This window comes from Carettochelys insculpta, chromosome 8 (assembly GCF_033958435.1).
Source record: "Carettochelys insculpta isolate YL-2023 chromosome 8, ASM3395843v1, whole genome shotgun sequence".
Lineage (NCBI taxonomy): Eukaryota > Metazoa > Chordata > Testudines > Carettochelyidae > Carettochelys > Carettochelys insculpta.
The window spans coordinates 57985606-58005579 of record NC_134144.1 but is presented as its reverse complement, the minus strand read 5'-3'; the positions used below and the strand labels follow the sequence as shown (position 1 = coordinate 58005579).

The following is a 19974-nucleotide window of genomic DNA, read 5'->3' as shown; positions in this document are numbered from 1 at the left end:
GGCGTGCCTTGCCAGTTTGGGAATCCTGCTGACCCATATTAATCAGAAGAGACCCCAGTGTTATTGACTTAAAGCCATTTTCTTCTTTTAATCTGAGTACATCATCCTAATGACAGTACTTACTGCTGACTTTCATGGGAAAGGGAAGTTTCAGACTGTTCCTTGTATTCTGGTTTCTTACAAGGCAGAACAGTTCTAATCTAAAAATCCACACAGTAGCAAATTAGGTACTTTTGAAACCCTTTTGGTAAGCTGCCATTGTTCCTTGGGCATTAGGGGAAGGCATGTTATCGATGTATGCTTATAAATCATATATGTGCAATTCTGGAGTGTTTCCTATATGAATTTTGTGTTTTATTTTCAGAGACAGAATGATGCTGCTGAAATTAGAACAGGAAATTTTAGATTTCATTGGTAATAACGAGTAAGTTCTCCAATTTTAACAAACAAAATTCAAAGGTATTTTTTGTAGTTTTGTGAAACTACTGTTTCTCTTCCAGAACTCCACGCAAAAAGTTCCCTCCTATGACATCTTATCATAGAATGCTGTTGCACAGAGTAGCTGCTTACTTCGGACTGGAACATAATGTGGACCAGAGTGGGAAATCAGTGATAGTGAACAAAACTAGCAATACAAGAATGTAAGTTGTCGTCATAGTTTTGAAAGAATTCTCCTAATTTTGGTGCATAGATTTAGTCTGAAGGCCAATTCAGACAATGATACTCTTTAAGATAGGGCTGCAGCCTCAAGGGTCAGTCAACACTTGGGTTCTTTCTCCCAAGGACAAGTATTTAATGAGATTTTTATTGTTCATTCAGTACTATGTGATGTGCAGTATGAATGTCCATATAAAAGATGTGCCATTAATAAGAGCCTGAACTCTTGGTGAGATCTGAGTATGTATTGGAGACCTGGATGGGTCACATTGCAGGCTCTATCTGTTCATATTAAAAAAACCAATGCCATGACTGATTTCTGTAACTCTCTTGAGAAATGTATGCCACTAATTCTAGAGACATTTTTTGTTGCTTACCTGTGGGAATAAGTGGTATCCTCTGAATTAGCATAAGGCTGCTTTGTAGCAAGTGAAGTCCTGAGGTGTGTCTCAGAATGTTTGCTTTTATCATATGGAGGCCCATTTGATGGGGAGGAGAGGTTAAGCACGTCTGCAGCATTGCTTGAACTGGCCTTGTTTACTTTGTTACTATTTGCATTTTTATTTAAAACTTTTCAGGTAAAAAATGTGTAGGTAACTTCCCCTTGACAGTTTTTGTTCCCTCTCTCTCTCTCTCTCAAACAGTCTTGAATTTAATTAAGAGTTTTAGTGTTTTGATTGTGTTTGGAATTTAAGAAGCCAGGTTTAAAGAGCTGGTCAGCCAACACTGAGAGCAGCTTTCAATAATATCTTAAAAGTATATATTAACTATCATCACACTGCTAAGTAAATAATAAATGTATCTGGATGGAAGGTAGCAGCCAAATTGACAACTCTAGCTGTATAATTGTGGGGATTGGGACATTCTTGCCAACCACACAGGGCAAACCCTCATTACAAAAAGAGACATGAGATCATAAGATTGTCAATATCAACATATAGCGTCCAAAAGATATCCAAAGGACCTGTCATCTACGCACAAACATCCTTAGCCTATCTAAGGAGGATGAAGTCTGATTTGATCCTGCTGAAAAATTAAACTCTGTAGCTCTAGAAAGCTTAGGCACATCTGAAACCTGAGATTTGCAATACAAAGCTATTAGCTCTGAACTGTTCTGCTAATTCACTTCATTGTAATGTTTTGTTGTTTATATTACTCAGTATATTTGCATGAAACAGGATCTTTGAGACAGGCATATTCTAGTGGTTTGGGTACCTGATTTCTAATCTCATTGCTAACATGGATGCCCTCTGAATTTTGGTTCACAGAATAATCTAGTCCATTTATCTCAGTATTGTAACGTTAAAATGGCATTAACATTTCTGTGTTGGGGCATTAAGTTTAATCAATCAATATTTGTAGGGTACTTTTGAAGATAGCAAGTATTCATAAGTCTGATATCCTATATATTTTTAATATTTTACAATTTACCATTTACTGTTTTCCTATAAATTCCTTATCTATAGTTATAATTCAATTTCTCAAATCAGGCATTTCTGTGCCCACAAAGTCTGATGTGTCTGATTCTGATTACGTGAAGTGGGGAATAAATAGCAGTAGCAGAAGAACTCTTAATTGATATGTTTCTTTTTAAAAACAAGAAAATCTGCCCACAATTTTGTGAATAGTCTCTGGAAGCCCTGAGAAATACAGGTATTCATTAGCAGGCATTTCATATAATCGATAGACAGTGGGATGATTCTTTCAGGTTTTTAGTATTCTTATTTTAAATCACTTGGGATATAAAATAAGAATTTAGAAAGAAAATTTTGGAGATCTGCTCCATTTTGAATAAAACCCAACTTACCTTTTCCTCATAGGCAGATTCCCTGCTCCGGCGTGGATCAGTGGTGTTACTGATATCAACAACCCAGTCCACACTGGGACGTCTCAGTGGAATGGGAAGTTGGTGATTGCAGGGCAGTAAATTCAGGGATCTTTAAAAGAAAGAGGTAAGACAGTCTAAAGGTTCTCTGAAATGCCTGCTAATTATATTTGGGCATCCACGAGCCATTTAGTTAGGTTTGGTTAAAACTACTGCAGTTCCCTTTATAAAGAAAGAAAAATCCTGGTTTTATACAAATCCTCTGAGTAATAATAAAAAAAGAGAAAGAAATAGGCAACATGTGTATTTATAGCTTTCAATAACCAAATTCCTTCCAGTTATCTGTTGTTATGAATAGTTTAGCATAATTTTCTTTGTTGTTAGTAGCTTTTGGTAGCAACAGTAATTTGAGGGAGTCTCATGATCCATTCATAAAGTAGCTGGATTTTAAAAAAAGAAAAAACTGTAGTGAACTCTAGCTTTGTCATTTTCCTGCTTTCTTGAAAGAATTTTGCTTCCATGCATGACTGCATTTTTCCTCCTCCTGTCTTTCTGTTGCTTATTTTAACAGTTTAATTTGCTTTCCCTCACTCCCATCTCCTTATATTCTAATTTCCCTTGAAGTAATTTTAGTTTAGACAGTTTTAATAGTAGACACTTATTCATGTCCCAAATTATCTTGCATTGCTATAACTATGAATTATGGGCAGGGTCCAGCATGAATAAAAAAATTATATTTGCATCTGTATTCGCAAAAATTAGCCACTGATACCTGCATCCCCATGTGTGGATTTGGATACCAATGGTTCTGAAGTGGATATCTGCAAATTTGCAGAATTTTGGATTCAAAATAGGTATCTGCATTGGTATCTGTGAGAATGAGTTGCAGATATTTGCATCCATATCCATATGTGGATGCCTCTGGACAGCCCTGGATTTGAAGGGCTCTAACTAAGAGACACTTCTGAGTCTTCAGTGAAACCTGCTTTCTTGCTACTTTAATTGGGAATTGAAAACATGCTTTGAAGGAAGAATAGGTTTGTCTTAGAAACAGGTTTTGTTTACTTCATAACAGCAAGAGTTGTCTGGTACAGTTTGCAGATCAACAGTTTATTACTGAAATGCAATCAAAGTGTGATATTTTATATATCATATTTTAGAATGTTTCTCCAACTATTTCAGTTGGTGTTAGCATGTCATTTATATTGATAAACAATGTAAGGAATTATATATTTCTAAGATTTATGATTTGTCTGAAATATAACTTTTTTCCTAATCACTTTCTTTAGACCCGATCAAAAGTTTTGTGAGCATATAAAGGATGAGAAAAGTGAAGATTTTCAGAAACGGTACATCCTTAAAAGAGATAATTCTAGTTTAGATAAAGATGATAACCAGGTAAATGAATGGCATTTTCTTTCCAGGATGATGCCTTGCCTTTAAATTCATATTATCTTCCTGTATAAATTGTTACCTATCTAATCACTTACTAAATTTAATTTAGATGCGAATACGCTTAAAAGATGACAGAAGAAGCAAATCTATAGAAGAACGAGAAGAAGAATACCAGCGTGCTAGAGAACGAATATTTGCACAAGATGTAGGTATTAAAGCTAAAGCAAAACTCACTGCGTCTTTGTCTTGGGTTATTTTTTTAATTTGACAATTTCGTACATAAATGTATCCATAACTTTGTTTCAAAGGATTTTTCTTAATGATGTAGATTTTCACGTATAGACAGTGAAAACATCAAAACCATCAAAACTTTTTATTAAATATTGATCATTGTGATACGTTGTGAGCAAGTAAAATATCCAACGCGCTGTTCCAGAGCAGCATTAACTTGGCAGTGTTACCTGTAATTCAGCCTTGTTTGAAATAAGCATAAATAAAAAATATACAGGAGTGACCTCAAATGTAAAAGGTACCATTTGTATTTAAATGCGTATTTGAGTTATATGCACAAAAATTAAAGACAGATGTATTCTAAAATGTGGGTAATAAACTTAAGTAGACTAGTTTTGCTGTGCCCATAAATTTTGGAAAGCATTTTATTCTTCTCCTTTAGCCAATGAAAAAAAACCAAAGTTTTTGTTAACAAATTATTCTGACCTTGCTAGCGTAAGCACAAACTTTACTTTTTTTAATTTTAATTTGTGTGTTTTCCCTGTTCTCTAATTCATTTAGAAAGCCATTAACCTAAACTAAGAAACAATTATTGAATTCAAAACATTCAGAAATAATGGTGGTTTAAATGTTTGTCCAAACAGATAACTGTTGGTGTGCGTGTGCCATCCTCTTTAGTTTGGATTCTTTTGGCCAACAAAACAAAAAAGTCAAGTAGCACTTTAACAAAATAATTTATTAGGTGAGATTTCATGGAACAGATTCACTTCTTCAGATCATAGCCATGCCAGAACAGATTCAATATATTTCAGGTAGGAAGCATGAAGATATTCAAGATGCAGACAAAGCCCAAACACACTGTTGGCCGATGAGTGACAGAGATAGCCATAGCAACGAAGGGTCCTGTGGCACCTTATAGACTAACAGAGAAGTTTTGAGCATGAGCTTTCGTGAGCACAGACTCACTTCATCAGGTGCTGGTCTTAGTATGTATTCTATCAAAACAAAAAAGCAGTCATGTAGCACTTTAAAGACTAACAAAATAATGTATTAGGTGATGAGCTTTCATGGAACAGACCTACTTCTTCAGACCATAGCCATACCAGAACAGACTCAATATATTGAAGAAGTGGGTCTGTCCCACAAAAGCTCACCTAATAAATTTTGTTAGTCTTTAAAGTGCTACTTGACTGCTTTTTTGTTCTGATACGATATAGACTAACTCGGCTCCTCCTCTGTTACTTTTGGCCAACAGTGCGTTTGGGCTTTGTCTGCATCTTGAATATCTTCATGCTTCCTACCTGAAAAGGGTGAAGGGTGAGCCTGGTACTGTCTCAGTTCATTTTCACCACTCTAGGCAATGTTTCAGAACTTTGGCAGTCTGAGCCTTTCCCTCACTGTGTAGTTCCTTTCTGTGTTTGTATGTAGATACAATTGCCTTAGGTAGAAAATTGTTAGGATTAGAGTTTTCATGTATTATTTATTTGCCTTTGGACTCACTTGAATAATAATTAATATGTTTCATATTGTCATCATAAATAAATCAGATATCTTGAAAATGTGATATTTTCTTCAGTAGTCCATAATCATTCCACTTTGTCATGTAAGCGAATAATGATTGTTTAATATGGGTGAGTGAAAAGGTTGTGTGATCATAATTTGGCTTTGGTAGATCCCAGCATTCCTTTATGGTATCTGCCTGGCTGAAGAGACCCATTTATTGATCTAATACAGCAAGGTTTCCACATTTACAAACTTAACATTTGTGAATTCAGTTATTCACGAGCGGCTGCTTCATGGGCTCTGGGGCGGGGAATGCTGGCAGCAGCCACTTCTCTGGAGCCCTGGGCAGGAGCGCCAGCAGCCACCACTTCCCTGGGGCTGCAGGGCATGGAGTTCAGGCAGCCACTGTTTCCCCAGGGTTCCGAGACACCCCCACCCCATATTTGTGAAAATCAACATTTGCGAGGGTTCTGAACGCTGAACCCTCACGAATGTTGTGACTCTGCTGTATTCTTTTTATATTCACAGGATAAAAAATAATTATTTAAACACCACTGGGTAGGAATACGGACAGCTGAAAGACTATACATAACCAAACTAGGAAATTGAGTGAAAGCAGAGACACACAGTTCGTATGTATGTCCATTGATGTGCAGGGAAGCTGGGCAACAAAATGGAAGAACTAAATTTTTGATGCAGGACATAAAAATAGATTTTATAAGGATAACAGAAACATGACATAATAACAAAAATGATTAAATTACAGGTATTGAAGAATATGAGGAGAACGAAAGATACAGGTGGTTGGGATAGCATTGTAAAGCAGTGATACAGTAGACTGTAAAGGTATAAGAAAAGATAGCATGGATAAAATGCAATTGGCTTGGGCCAAAATCATTTTGGCAAAGGATTGGGAGAGAGTGCCTAATCGTGCTAATGGTCTGTTACTCCCTGTAGAGTTGCATTTGGATATGGGTAGAGTAAAGTGTATTTTCAATATTAAAAAGATAACTACTCCCAGAAATTATGGGAGACTAATTTTCCAGTTATAGATTGGAGAGCAAATGCTATTAATAACGGTAAGGCCCAATTATTCCTAGGTGTAATAGCCGACAGATTTCTTCACCAGGTAACCACTGAGTGATACCGTGATTTTAGACTTGGTCTTTGTAAATAGTGAGGATATTATACAAGAAGCTGTCATAAAAATAGCATTGTATCAAGTGCTGACTATTGAAATTAAATGGAAGGCTAATTTAAAAAAAAAAGTTGGTAAGGAAAACTTTTGATTTTTAAAAGGTCACATTTTGAGAAAATTAGAGAACTAGTTAGTTAAATGACAGAATAAAGAGCCTCAAAACCTAAATGTGGAGGAGTTTAGGAATTTTTTGTCAAATGTGTGAAAAGTGTCTTGAATTTAAATTTTGAGCAAGAGGGAAAAGAGGGGAATTGGAAGGAAGTGCTCCGACCTAACTGGATGAACAACCACCTAAAAAACCAGTATTTAATTTGAGTAGTCAGAAGCCTAAAATGAATGGAAGAAAGGATCCGCAAAGAAAGCTGCATCTTGAAAGTCAGGAATTATAGGAGTTAGTTAACCTTCAAAGGAAATTAAAACAAATAGCACTACATTTGTAGCCATATTAACAAAAATAGAAGAAGAAAGAAGTGGATCTGCTATGCAGTGGCAATGGTGTAGAGATTCAGTTATGAGCCACAAATTTAAGTAAGCTCTTTGCCTCAGTTTTCAGTAAGAGTTTAATGTAGAACATGGTGAAGAGGCAGGATAGTTAACTGAGGTTGCTACATCCAAGGTGGAAATAAATCTCAGGCTACACCTGCACTTACCCAGAAGGTCAATGGCTTTTACACAGTTTTTGGTATGCCAATAACCTTGAGGCTCGTGAGGCATTCCGGGGTCAACATTGTCCCCAGAACATGCTGTTTTGCGCATGCAAGAAACTGCACCCAGGAAGATCGACCCAGAGCTGTCGATCTTCTTCAGAAGGTGTAGATGTATCCTTGGTGATCGTGATACACTCAAGTCAGGGATCTAGATAATCTCCACTGCAGCATACTGAAAACTGTCATAAAACAATTAAACTGGGATGGAAACACTTAAGAATAGCAAACATAGTATTTATATTTAAGAAGGGAGATGGGATGGAACGGAGTGATCCAGGCAACTATAGATGCATTTGTGTAACTTCCAATAATGTTCAAGACTTCAGAACAAATACTGAAGTGAAAAAATGGTTAGATGTGGAGATAAATGGAAAGTTGAATAAAATGCAACGTTAGTTTGCCAATTGTGGATTGTGCCAAACTAACCTGATATCTTGCTTTGAGAAGATAACTGATTTTTGCATCTGGGAAATGGAGTATATCTCATCCCATTGAACTTCAGTGAAGCATTTGATACGGTATCACCAGAAAATTATTAGTTAAGTCTGGAAAAGATGGGGATTAGTACACTGTGAAATATGTAAGGACCTGGCTAAGGGGGTAACAGGGGACTGTGCTGAAAGGTGAACTCTTGAAGGGAAGGGTGTTTACTGGTGGAGTGCCTCGAGAAATGCTCTTTGGACTGAACTTCTTTAATATTCCATTTATTATCTTGATTTTAAAAAGTAAGGGTGTATTAATGATAGCTGCTGATACAAAGTTAGGAGGCATTATCACTACAGAAGATCAGAATATTGAATGAATTGGATGATGCTGAGTACTGGAGTAAAATAAACACTTGATTAGATCCTCTATGGGCCATTAAAGCAAATAATTAAAATTAAATTTTATTCTATACTTTTTTCCCAGTCCCTGTGTTGCCAAGAGAGTTACCTTATTGACAGAAGGTAAGGATAGTCATAATATAAATTGGTTCTTATTTCCATTTTCATGATAAAAACTAAGTTATCTTGTTAAAAATGTCAACAGAATCCAAGAGGAGGAAACTAATAGTACACAGCAAAGGCGGCAGATATTTAGGTATTTAATACATTATTTTGAATTTTAAATTATTCTTCATGCATTTCATCCTAAATCTTTTCTTATTTTGCAAGTGATGCACATATTAAAAGTTTAGTTTATAAATTGCAGAATCAATAAGGAAGCTTCAGGGAGATCAGCCAACAGCCATCAAAGCAGTACTGAGAATGAGCTGAAGTACTCTGAACCCCGTCCCTGGAGCAGCACAGACTCTGATAGCTCCAGCCGCAATTTGAAGCCAGCAGTAACAAAAGCCAGCAGCTTCAGTGGGATTTCAGTTTTGACAAGAGGAGATAGCTCTGGAAGCAGCAAAAGCACAGGCAAGCTGTCCAAGACAGGTATAATAAATCTGCATCTGACAAAGTGTTTTTACTTATGAAAGCTAATGCCCAAATAGATTTTAGTCTTCAAGGTGCCACAGGAATCCTCATGGTGTTTTATAATAAATCTATACAAGTAAACAGGTTTATGTAGCAGCAAAGTACCTGTTTGCCTTATAGTTAATGCACACTGCATATGTATACGTAGGCAGAGGGCCCAATATTTTAACTCCCTAGTGTGCAGACCCGCAATGCGTGTTGCATACTAAGATTGGCTACATTATTAGGTCCATTGTGTATTTAAACTTGGCCCAGAAATAGAATTTTCATTGGAAATTAAATGAGGATCTTGAAACTCCAGTTGTGAAACTAGGTACAAGTTCTAGAAAGACTTTGCTAGATAGTGGAATTTACTCCATATCCCATGAAAGTTTGTAGAAACACTTGTCAGAATAAAATAATTTACTGCTTAATGGAGGAGGGGGCAGAGTTGTGGTTCAGAGCTGCTTCAGTCTGAGTTCATCTCTTCAGTCAAAGCTGCCTGGCAGACTTGGAAAAACTATGTTGATGTCCCTTTCATTGGAACCAGTTCAGTAATAAAACCTGTGGATTATTTTTCATATTTGTTCCAATGTTTCTAATTGATAATATTAGAAATGAAGTTTACAATTATTTCAGAATAAATCAGAGTAATGTGAGTTTTCATAGTAAACTTATGTTATTGCAGAATACAGGGAAAACTGAACTAATTCTGAGTCAGAGGAGTGCTAGCTGGTAATTTATTCTTTACCGTAAACAGTACTTTGTCTGCTTCAGAGGACCTGCGTTCAAATCCTGTTAAGATAGAAAGTGAAATGAATTTGGTAGGCTTTTTAGTGCATGTTAGAATATAGGTGACCAGTCCAAAGTGATCACTTCACTTGCCATTTTCTGCACTCATAGTTTCAGGGCTTAACTATATTAATTTGTTTAGTTTGTTAAGATTATAAATAATGCTGTGTAGGCAAATAAAAGGATGTGAGTGTTTGTGTTATGCCTGGCTTCAGCCAGTGCTATGAACCCTATCTTCAGTGAGGATCCTTTTAACATTTACCCCCACCTCCCCAAAACACACACTTCCCACACCACAGTATAATAGGGAATGAAGTGCAAAAAGCATATTGCAATAACATGGGTAGTACTGATATCATAAGCAGAATTTCTATGTGGAATGAAGATCTGATTAAAAATTGTTAAACGTCTATCTTTAGTAATTGTATATTTTCAAAATCATAAATTTGGGCTATTTAATTTAGCAGTACTTTGAAGTACTGAAGTACTTAGAATGAAGTTAACTACAGTTTTATCATAATCAGTATATTACAGAAATATTTTTTCACACTAAATTAGAACAACGAACTGTTTTGCTAGAAATGAAAACTTATATTTTGATTTCTGGAGGTTGGGACCCTAGCTTGAAAAGGTCCATATTGGTGGTGGTGGTTAAACTGCATTCATAGCTTGTGGTGATCTAAAGCAAATAAGTAAATGTGGGCCTAAAAGTGTTTAACTTTGATTGAAGTCAACAGTTAACGATGAATGTAATGTCTTTACATAAACTGGAAGCTGATGCAGGTGTAAGAAAACTGTGAAATCAAGTAGAGGAGGTATGGGCAAACGAAGATTGATCATAGCACTGGGATACAGTGGTTGTGGATGGGTAAATTTACTTGATCTCTTTGTGCCTCAGTTATCCCATCTGTAAAATGATGCTAGTATTGATCTTTAACAGTTTCGGAGTATATGACTGAAAATGCAATTAAAATACAATATGTTTAATTATTAATTTCCTGCAAAGGCCATTCAAATCTTAAAATAGTTTAATTGGCATTTAAATGACACAATTTTCGTTAGCACCTTTTTTAGAGTCTTGTTTTCTTTTCTAGATTAATGAGTGGCTGTTGATTAAGATTTTTTTGTGCTCACAGATTTTAGTTTTCTGCACCTGCATGTTATGCAACTTTTATAAAAAAGGTCAAATAGAAAATATAGCTATCAGTTATGTTATGTATACAAAGGCAACTTTAGGAAAAGAGAATTGCTGCTCAAGAATATCTAGATAGGTTTTATGGACTTCTCAGTAGCTGTGTTATTGGAAGATTGCTTTTTACTTGTATGCTTTTCGCTGCCAAAGAACTCGGGGCCTGATTCTTCAGTCTCTTGCGCTGTGTGTAGTCATTTTCACCTGTGCAAAGTTCATATAACATGCTACCATTTTGATTTCATATTTACTTTGCTCTGTTGCAAGAGACTAAAGAAGGAACCAGGCAGCATAGAATCAGTCCCTGAGTTTAAAGAAGGATGCTTGCAATAGATGTACTCTACTAAGGCCGTACTGAAAAATTCCTAGTTCAATACTGTAGTTAAATGCTATTATTTAAGGGTAAGCTTTAAAAATTATATATTTAAATGAGCATGATGTTTCTGTCTCTAGGTAAAAACAATTTCTTATTACTCCTTTCCTAGGTTCAGAATCTTCTAGTAGTGTAGGGTCATCCACGGGTTCTCTTTCTCACACCCAGCAGCCTCTTCCAGTCACAGCTCTAAGCCAGCCTTCTCATGGCACACCTGCTGTCTATCCAACTGTCAGCACTAGTAAATCTCTTTCCTTTGATGGTGGCATAAGTGGGCAAGTGACACCTTCTAGCACTAGCTTCTTTTTGCTTCCCTTGGAAGCGGCAGGCATACCACCTGGCAGTATTCTGATCAACCCTCAAACAGGTTGGTATCCAGTTGTGGAAATTTTTTATAATGGTTTAGAACTCTGGAATGACATGTAAATTGTTTAGCTTGTGACTGTATGTATTGTAGTGTTGTTCTCCCCTTCCCCCATATGTTCAGTACCCTACGTTTTTATTGTTGGCTCAGTTCTTTTAATGTAAATGTTGTTCTGATTTGTAAGGGTAATGGCTATCTCACAATAGTAGGGATGGGAGGAAACCTGCTATTACCAGATTGGATTAATTTACAGATTACAGTAAAGCCAAATCTACACTTGAGGAACTATCAAATAATTTTCACAATACTGTGTTATACATGTACAACATACTTTTTGTAATACAATAAACTCTTTCGTATCTGGCAGCCCCGAGACCAGGAGGTTGCCAGATAGTCAAATATTCTAGATAATAGAGAGGTATACCTACCAATGCATAACACTAAAGAAAAACATGATTAGATGTTAAGAAACAAGCAAAAATGTTTGCACGGTACTTTATTTACCAACAACAGTAGTATTGCATGCCCAAATATTGTTTGTATTTACTTTCACTGTGCTGTACTTATGGAAAAAACAACTAAAATTTATTTGTGGTTAAAATGTCTGTTTGAGAAAGCCAGATATGAAAGTTTGCTGCACATATACATATTTGGGGACGCTTTCTATATAATGGAAGTTAGTAAAAACAAAGGATTCTTTGATAATTTATGCATTCTAGAAAATGAAATATATGGGGATATCTTACCAAGCTTACAGCACTATTATTAATTAGAATACATGGCAAATTGCATTTAAAATAATTGTCTCATTGGTGTCACTTTTCTGTCAGGGTCATGTATTTTGGCAAGAGGGGAGTTAAATTATTTCTCTTTTGAAACTATATAGGTTTGTACTTCAGTAAATAAATCCATTGTCTTTCAGTCTTGACTATTTTTCATAAAATAAATCACATGCTAATATGGTAAGCCATTCATGGTTCTGTTGGTACTTGTACCGGTTACATAAATGTGTTTTCATGTATCCCTGACAAAACGAATGGCTAAAGCCAGCCATGTTATAAATGAAGAAATCAGTACCCAGAAATAGCAAGCATTTCCCAGCTCCTTATTGTATGCCAAAGATGGTATATTTGGTATCTCATGGCCAGGCACTTCAGCAGCAGTTTCTGGTGCAGTCATAAAACAGTTTCATCATTAAAAGGCTGTCCTGTGTTGTGATTGACGATTCATCTATATTATGCCACAGTCACTGCCATGCTGAAATGAAGCATTCACACTGGAAAATTCAGGACTTGAGGCTCTATCCATACAAAGTTAAAACAGTGTTAGCCAGAAACATGAGTAAACAGGCATCTTACTAGCAAGGTGGTGAAGATTTCCCTACTCAAGTTCTGACTAACAACTACGCTATAGTTCAAATTCATTTTTATTAATCCCTTTGTTAGCCTCCATTCCTGATATCTGATGTCTCAAATAAAGCACTCCAGTTTAAACCCAGTGAATACAGGAGAGCTAACAACTAAAAGTTTTCAGAGTCATCACTCAGTAAGGCAAACATTGCACCTTCAACAGAATGTGAAGTTTAAAATCATATTTGCATCATTTTGTTTTAAAGAGGAAAACAGTTTCACATTTTTCCAAGTGGTTCACTTCATGTGTTTTGACAGCATTTTGTGTCTGGTCATTTTTGCTCCTGTTTTAGTCAGTTTTCCTCTCTTTTGTTTGTGGGTCTTCATGTAACAATTGAAGGCTGAGAAACTTTTTTTTATTTAGAAACAGTGATTGTAAAATGGCACTAGTTGGTAGGAGGACTTAAGAGCAGGTACCTGAAACTACTTTTAATTCACTTGATAAAATTGTCTTATTTCAAACAGTGTGGCCCATTAATTACATATTTATACTTTTCTCAGTGAATAGTTTTGCATTATTATAGGAGGCCTGTCTGATAAATTTAAAGGAGAAGACCCTCTAGTAGCAATGCTTGAACAACAGTGATCCCCTTCCAGAACAGTGTGAATATCATCAATATTTCTGTTCAGGAGAGTTCCCAGATTACAGCTGATATTCATGGGCAGTTAGAAATTAAGGGATGGCTCTGCCTTTTCTCACAGGTTAGAGTTCACAGAGCTCAGGCTGAAATTCTTAGTCTCCCTGGCAGTGATTTGTGCAGAGTAAACACTATAAGAGTCATTGTTTTCCCTCTCTCATTGGCCATCTCTCCTACCCCTTGTCACAATGGGGAATAAGTGATTCTATTAAGTCTAGAAAATAAAATGTGTGTAGGGAAATGGGCGGATAAAAAAAATCAAACTGTGAACCTATCTCTATGGATCCCCAGTCCATGAGGTTGGAGTAGGAGTATTAAGCCAAATGAAATAGAACACACCAAATGAACAGGCCTGGTCTTAAGCTGCCTCCACAACTTGAAGATGGGCTGGCAATTCCCAGCTCAAGTAGATCTGTGCACGCTAGCTTTCATTAAGCTAGCATTCTACAAATGGTAGTGTGGCAGTGGTAGCACAGGCGTTACAAACACAGTGAATTCTATGGATACATTTGTGCGCTAGCTAACCTGCGGTGCTGCTTGCTCTTGCCCATGCTAGCACAGTTACTGATAATATGAAGCTCAGGGGTCAGCTCATCTACCTCAGCTCAGGTGCCAAGAGTGACAGGTGGGGCAGGAGGTTAGCCCCACCCTTCTTCCCCCATGTAGCTAAGAGCTTGCTCAAAGCCATGCCACCTGTAGGTTAACAAAAGACCCTCTAATGCTATCAACTACCACCTAAATAGTCAAGCTCTGCATCTTTATTAATGAAGGTGTTCTAAGTAGGACTATTCGTGATTTTAAAAAGTATCACGGCCCTCAGACCATACATAGCGATCAAAAGGTCATATTTCAGCACTATGCCTTGGAAACGTTGCAGACCCTTGATGCAGCTCAATGAGAACTAGCAGGGACTAGAGAACTAGTCCATGCTGGGAAACACAGACAGCTCCAAGTCTTGACATTGGACCCTTCCCACACCACTGTGTTTGTAAAACTGTAGTCTGTTTGAGCAGTGTTGTTTTCCTTAATCGAGTTTCTATCTTGGGCCCCTCCTTAAAATATCCTCATGTGACAGCTTAATTTCTATCCTTGTAGGAATGTGAGTCAGGCAGTAAAACTGAAAAGATTTCATTAGCATTCAAACATATATGTATAACCACCACTGCTTACATTATGTAGAATTGCTCAGAATTCTTTTAATTACCAAGCTAGTTAGGCTCAGGACCATATAAGGAAATAAGACATGAAGTTGGCTGTCAATCCCTCATCTTGAAATGGAAACTTTTGGGCTTTTTTGGGTAAAGTTAAAGTGGTAGTAATAAAACCCTACATTCTGATGAAAAGTTTGAAAATCTAGTTTTACTTTTTTCCCATTTGCTGTTCTGTTTCCTTTTTGCATCTTTGCTGAACTCAAACATTGAAATCAGTCCTTTTTACAATTACTTATTGTCAATTTTTCACTTTTTGGTTTTTCTATTAGCAAACTGCCACAATATTGGCATGGCAAATATTGCATTGGGAATATAGTAATGAACTTTCAGTTGAACTGATATTTCAAACAAATTCACTTTAGGAAAAATGGTTCTTTAAAAGATTTTTAATAACAGTAAAAGCAATTACAAGAGCTGTTTCATGGAGAGAATTTCTTTTTTACATTACCAGACATCTTAGTTAGCATTTTAGCTGATAAGGGAGACGTTTTAAATTGCTTCTTACGGATGTGAGGAGAGGAAAACTATTTTCTTTTTCACCATATACTTTTTTAATCCATAGAATTGAAAAAGAGCTTTTAAAGACTTGCACAAATAAATTTGTCACCCAGTTTAGTCCACAAATTTGCATTTGGTAAATGAAAGCTATTTTCTGGACGCAATCACTATTTACCATTGAAACATATGGCTTTTAATTAAAAATAATCTTGCAAATGAGGCCTTTGGTAATTGCCATTTTAATTATATTGTCAAGCATTTAGTAGTATAACAAAAATGGTATAAAATAAAGTAGTTCAGATCTCATGTTATAGTATCGGACTTTAATTTTAACATTGTCAGATTTCAATATACTTGTCAGTCTGTCCTTAGCCTAAATAATGTCTTATTTTTTTCCCACCCTTCACATTCTAGGTCAGGCATTCATTAACCCAGATGGCACTCCTGTTGTATATAACCCTCCTATGCTTCAGCAACCTGTTAGAACCCAAGTGCCTGGACCTCTACAGCAACCACCTCCTCCCCCACCACCTCAGCAGCAACCAGCCGCTAATCACATCCTATCGCAGGTGCACATGTCAAATATATGATGCTTGACTGAGCATTTTTGCCATCCAAAAAGGAGAAAATAATAAACTGATTTTGTTTTGGAATTTTTGGAAGAGGAACATTTAGCTAGCCATGTACATGTTAACTGGATATTCTTTTTTCATCAGCAGACCTACCAGTTTTCCAGCCGATGTGACAGGGCAGTCACATTTTCCCAAAACACACAAAAAAAGCAGGAAGATGAACTATTAAGGTTCTGATATCAAGGAAGTAGCAAGCATCACCACCTTATTAACACCACTACTACTGCTTAGCAGAATGAAAGTAACTGAACCAGGGCTCAAATGGTAAACATTTAACAAGGGCCAAAGTATCTATACCTTGTGCCCTCTCCCTATATTGTATGTTAGACTAATTACTTCATTTTAATGTGGAGAGCTTCCTTCCCTTTCTTATCCAGTCCCTATCCCAGATCTCTTAACTTGTCATGAATATTGAAGAAATAGATGTGTCTTAACCTCCTTCTCTTGTGTAGGGGAAGATAAAAGATCCCTTTTAAGGCCGATCCAAACCACCACACAATAGTCCTATTTATACCGCGGTCATTGTAAGCATCTACCTACAGCCCTTTCCTCTCCAGCCTTAGGTAGTGAACCATAATGTTACCATCATGGTCTGCTTTCCTTGGGTTAAAACTTTGGGTCTATGTTCTCAGTCTGTACGTATGCTATAGCTTAAGCATTGCAGCCTATAGAGTTAAGTGTCTTTTTTTTTTTTTTTGAAGCTGGTCAGAATCATCATTACTGCCTATTACCAATATGGGGTGTACAAGAGCAGTACAGCTTGAATGTTTTTTTTCTTTCTTCCCAAGAGCTGGTGTTGCCTTCTCCGTAATAATCCCAGCTTTGCTGCTGTAATATAATAATCTTGCATTATGGACATATCTGTGTCTAAGACACTGACTTGCCAAAACCTTTTTCTGTATTTACATCCTGCATTAGTCACACAGGGTAATGTTGTTAGCAATGCTCCTACTATACGTATAAGAGTTTACAAGTGGTAAATTTGGTTGTATTTTCAAAATGCACTTTTTGGTCAATAATAAAATGGCATGATTTGATTGGTTTTTAGGACTTGCTTAGTTCTTTATTTAAAAAACTGAAATATGTACTTAACAGAAATGGTTTACATCTAACTGTTGAAGATAGCAAATTGATCCATGTTTATAGTTAGTTTGCTGCTTTGTCATATAGTTTATTGTATAAAAGTTTTATAAGGCAAATGCACCTCTTGATAGGTAAAAACACACTAGTTCTTACTGTATTAAGTTGTTCAATTTTCTATTAAACTGTATTTTTTGCTGTTGCAACATAACTCAATTTACTTTCTTTTTTTACTTAATTTTTTTCTGGTATTAACCATATTTATAAAACTGTTACTTCTTCAGCCTGTTCGGTCTCTGCAGTCTTCTTCACAGCCTGTTCAATACTCTGCAGTCTCTTATCCACCCCCGCTCCTGCCAGTCTCCTCTAACCAGCAATATTCTGTGGTACTATATCTTCTATTCACCTCTTCTCTGCATGTGTGAATCTTTAGTGGATGTTCAATTTCGATTAATTTGTGTGTGGGTGTGTGTAACACAAACTGACTGGCTGCAATGCCAACTTCAGTAAAATAGTGCCCAGATGGAAAACCATTTCCTAAAATCCTTGTACATTATATGTTTGAGGTTAATGTATACAATGCAGGCACGTTTTTTCACTAGAGTTGCTCTCCTAGCCAGAATCACAGGACTGGAAGGGATGTCAGGAGGTCATCTAGTCGAGCCCCCTGCATCAAGCAGGATCAACCCCCACTAAGTCATCACAGCCAGGACATTGTCCAGCCGGGACTTAAAAACCTCAAGGGATGGAGAATCCACCACCTCTCTAGGCAACGCATTCCAATGCTTCACCAACCTCCTGGTGAAGTAGTTTTTCCTAATATCTATCCTACACCTTTCCCTCTTCAACTTCAGACCATTACTCCTTGTTCTGCCATCTGACACCACAGTGAATAGTTTTTCACTCTCCTCTTTAGAGCTCCCCTTCAGGAAGGTGAAGGCTGTTAAATCACCCCAAGTCTTCTCTTCTGTAAACTAAACAAGCCTAAATCCTTCAGCCTATCCTCATAGGTCTTGTGCTCTAGTCCCTTAATAATTTTTGTTGCCCTCCGCTGAACCTGCTCCAGCAAATCCACATCCTTTTTATACTGGGGGCCCAAAACTGGACACAATATTCAAGATGTGACCTCACCAGTGCCAAATAGAGGAGAATAACTACTTCTCTAGATCCGCTCGAAATGCTCCTCCTAATGCACCCTAGTATGCTGTTAGCCTTCTTGGCTACAAGGGCACACTATTTACTGATATCCAGCCTTTCATCCACCGTAACCCCTAGGTCCCTTTCCGTCGTACTGCTGCTGAGCCAGTCAGTTCCCAGCCTGTAACAATGCTTAGGATTCTTCCACCCAGGTGCAGGATTCTACACTTCTCATTGTTGAACCGTATGAGATTGCTTTTGGCCCAGTCCTTGACTTTATCCAGGTCACTCTGGATTCTCTCTCTACCCTACAAAGTATCTACCTCTCCCTGTAGTTTTGTGTGATCTGCAAACTTGCTAAGGGTGCAATCCAGTCACTCATCCAGGTCATTTAGTAAAGATGTTGAACAACACTGGGCCCAGAACCAAGCCTTGCAGCACTCCACTTGAAACCAGTCGCCATCCAGATATTGAACCATTGACCACAACCCGTTGGGCCTGACCCTCAAGACAGCTTTCTATCCGTCTTACAGTCTCCAATCCATATTTCCTTAACTTATGGGCAATAATGTTGTGGGAGACCATATCAAAAGCCTTGCTGAAGTCAAGGTATATCACATCCACTGACTTCCCCATGTCCACAGGGCTTGTTACCTTGTCATAGAAGCTAATCAGATTGGTCAGGCAGGACTTGCCCCTGGTGAATCTATGTTGGCTACTTTTGATCACTTCCCCTCTTCCAAGTGCTCCAAAATGGATACCTTGAGGATTCCCTCCATTATTTTTCCAGGGATTGAGGTAAGACTGACGGGTCTATAGTTCCCTGGATTGTCCTCCTTTCCTTTTTTAAGGATGGGCACTATGTTTGCCTTTTTTCAGTCATTTGGGATCTCTCTTGATCAGCAAGAGTCTTCAAGGATAATGGCCAAAGGTTCAGCAATGACCTCTGCCAGTTCCCTTTGTACCCTCGGGTGCATTAAATCCAGACCCATGGACTTGTGCACATCTAGTTTTTCTAGATGGCCCAGAACTTGTTCCTTCCCTACAGATGGCTGCCCTCCACCTCCCCATACTTCATTATCTGGGACCATCATGTGTAAGTTGACTTTGTCCATGAAGACTGAGGTGAAAAAAGCATTGAGTACTTCAGCTATTCCTGTGTCATCTGTCACTAGGTTACCTCCCTTATCCAGTAATGGCCCCACACCTTCTCTGATAATCTGTTTATTGTTAACATGCCTGTAGAAACCCTTCTTGTTACTCTTCACATCCCTTGCCAGCTGCAGTTGCAATTGTGCTTTTGCTTTCCGGATTACTACCCGGCATTCTCCAGCCGTATGTTTATACTCCTCCTTAGTCAACTGTCCACATTTCCATTTCTTGTATGCATTCTTTTTTAATTTAAGCTGGCTAAGGATTTCCCTGTTAAGCCAAGCTGGTTGCCTACCATGTTTGCATTTCTTACTCTGCAGCGGGATTGTTTGTTCCTGTGCCTTCAGTAAGACTTCTTTAAAATCCTGCCAGTTTTCTTCAACTCTTTTCCCCTTCATCTTTTTTTCCCAAGGGATCTTGCTCATCTGTTCTCTTAGGGAGTCAGTCTGCTCTCCTGAAATAAAGGGTCAGTATGTTGCTGCTCACCTTTCTTTCTTTTGTCAGGATCTTGAAATCTACAATCTCATGGTCGCTGCAGCCCACG

General features: G+C 37.4%; 1 protein-coding gene across 14 annotated transcripts in view; it reads left to right on the top strand.

Annotated features, from left to right (window-relative positions):
• Positions 1-19974, top strand: part of R3HDM1 (R3H domain containing 1) — a 126604-nt gene that overhangs the window by 37894 nt on the left and 68736 nt on the right. For 8 of the 14 annotated variants that reach the window (XR_012646344.1, XR_012646345.1, XM_075000673.1 and 5 more), the window contains 10 exons: positions 365-424; positions 501-641; positions 3772-3880; positions 3987-4082; positions 8426-8463; positions 8546-8596; positions 8708-8934; positions 11422-11676; positions 15844-15998; positions 17426-17527. Coding sequence is in view for 12 of the 14 variants with exons in the window: in XM_075000673.1 (XP_074856774.1) it covers positions 365-424; positions 501-641; positions 3772-3880; positions 3987-4082; positions 8426-8463; positions 8546-8596; positions 8708-8934; positions 11422-11676; positions 15844-15998; positions 17426-17527 (1234 nt within the window). In the remaining 2 variants the exon portion in view is untranslated. The remainder of the gene's footprint in view (positions 1-364; positions 425-500; positions 642-3771; positions 3881-3986; positions 4083-8425; positions 8464-8545; positions 8597-8707; positions 8935-11421; positions 11677-15843; positions 15999-17425; positions 17528-19974) is intronic. The other 6 variants (XM_075000680.1, XM_075000681.1, XM_075000674.1 and 3 more) reach the window with 5 other exon arrangements.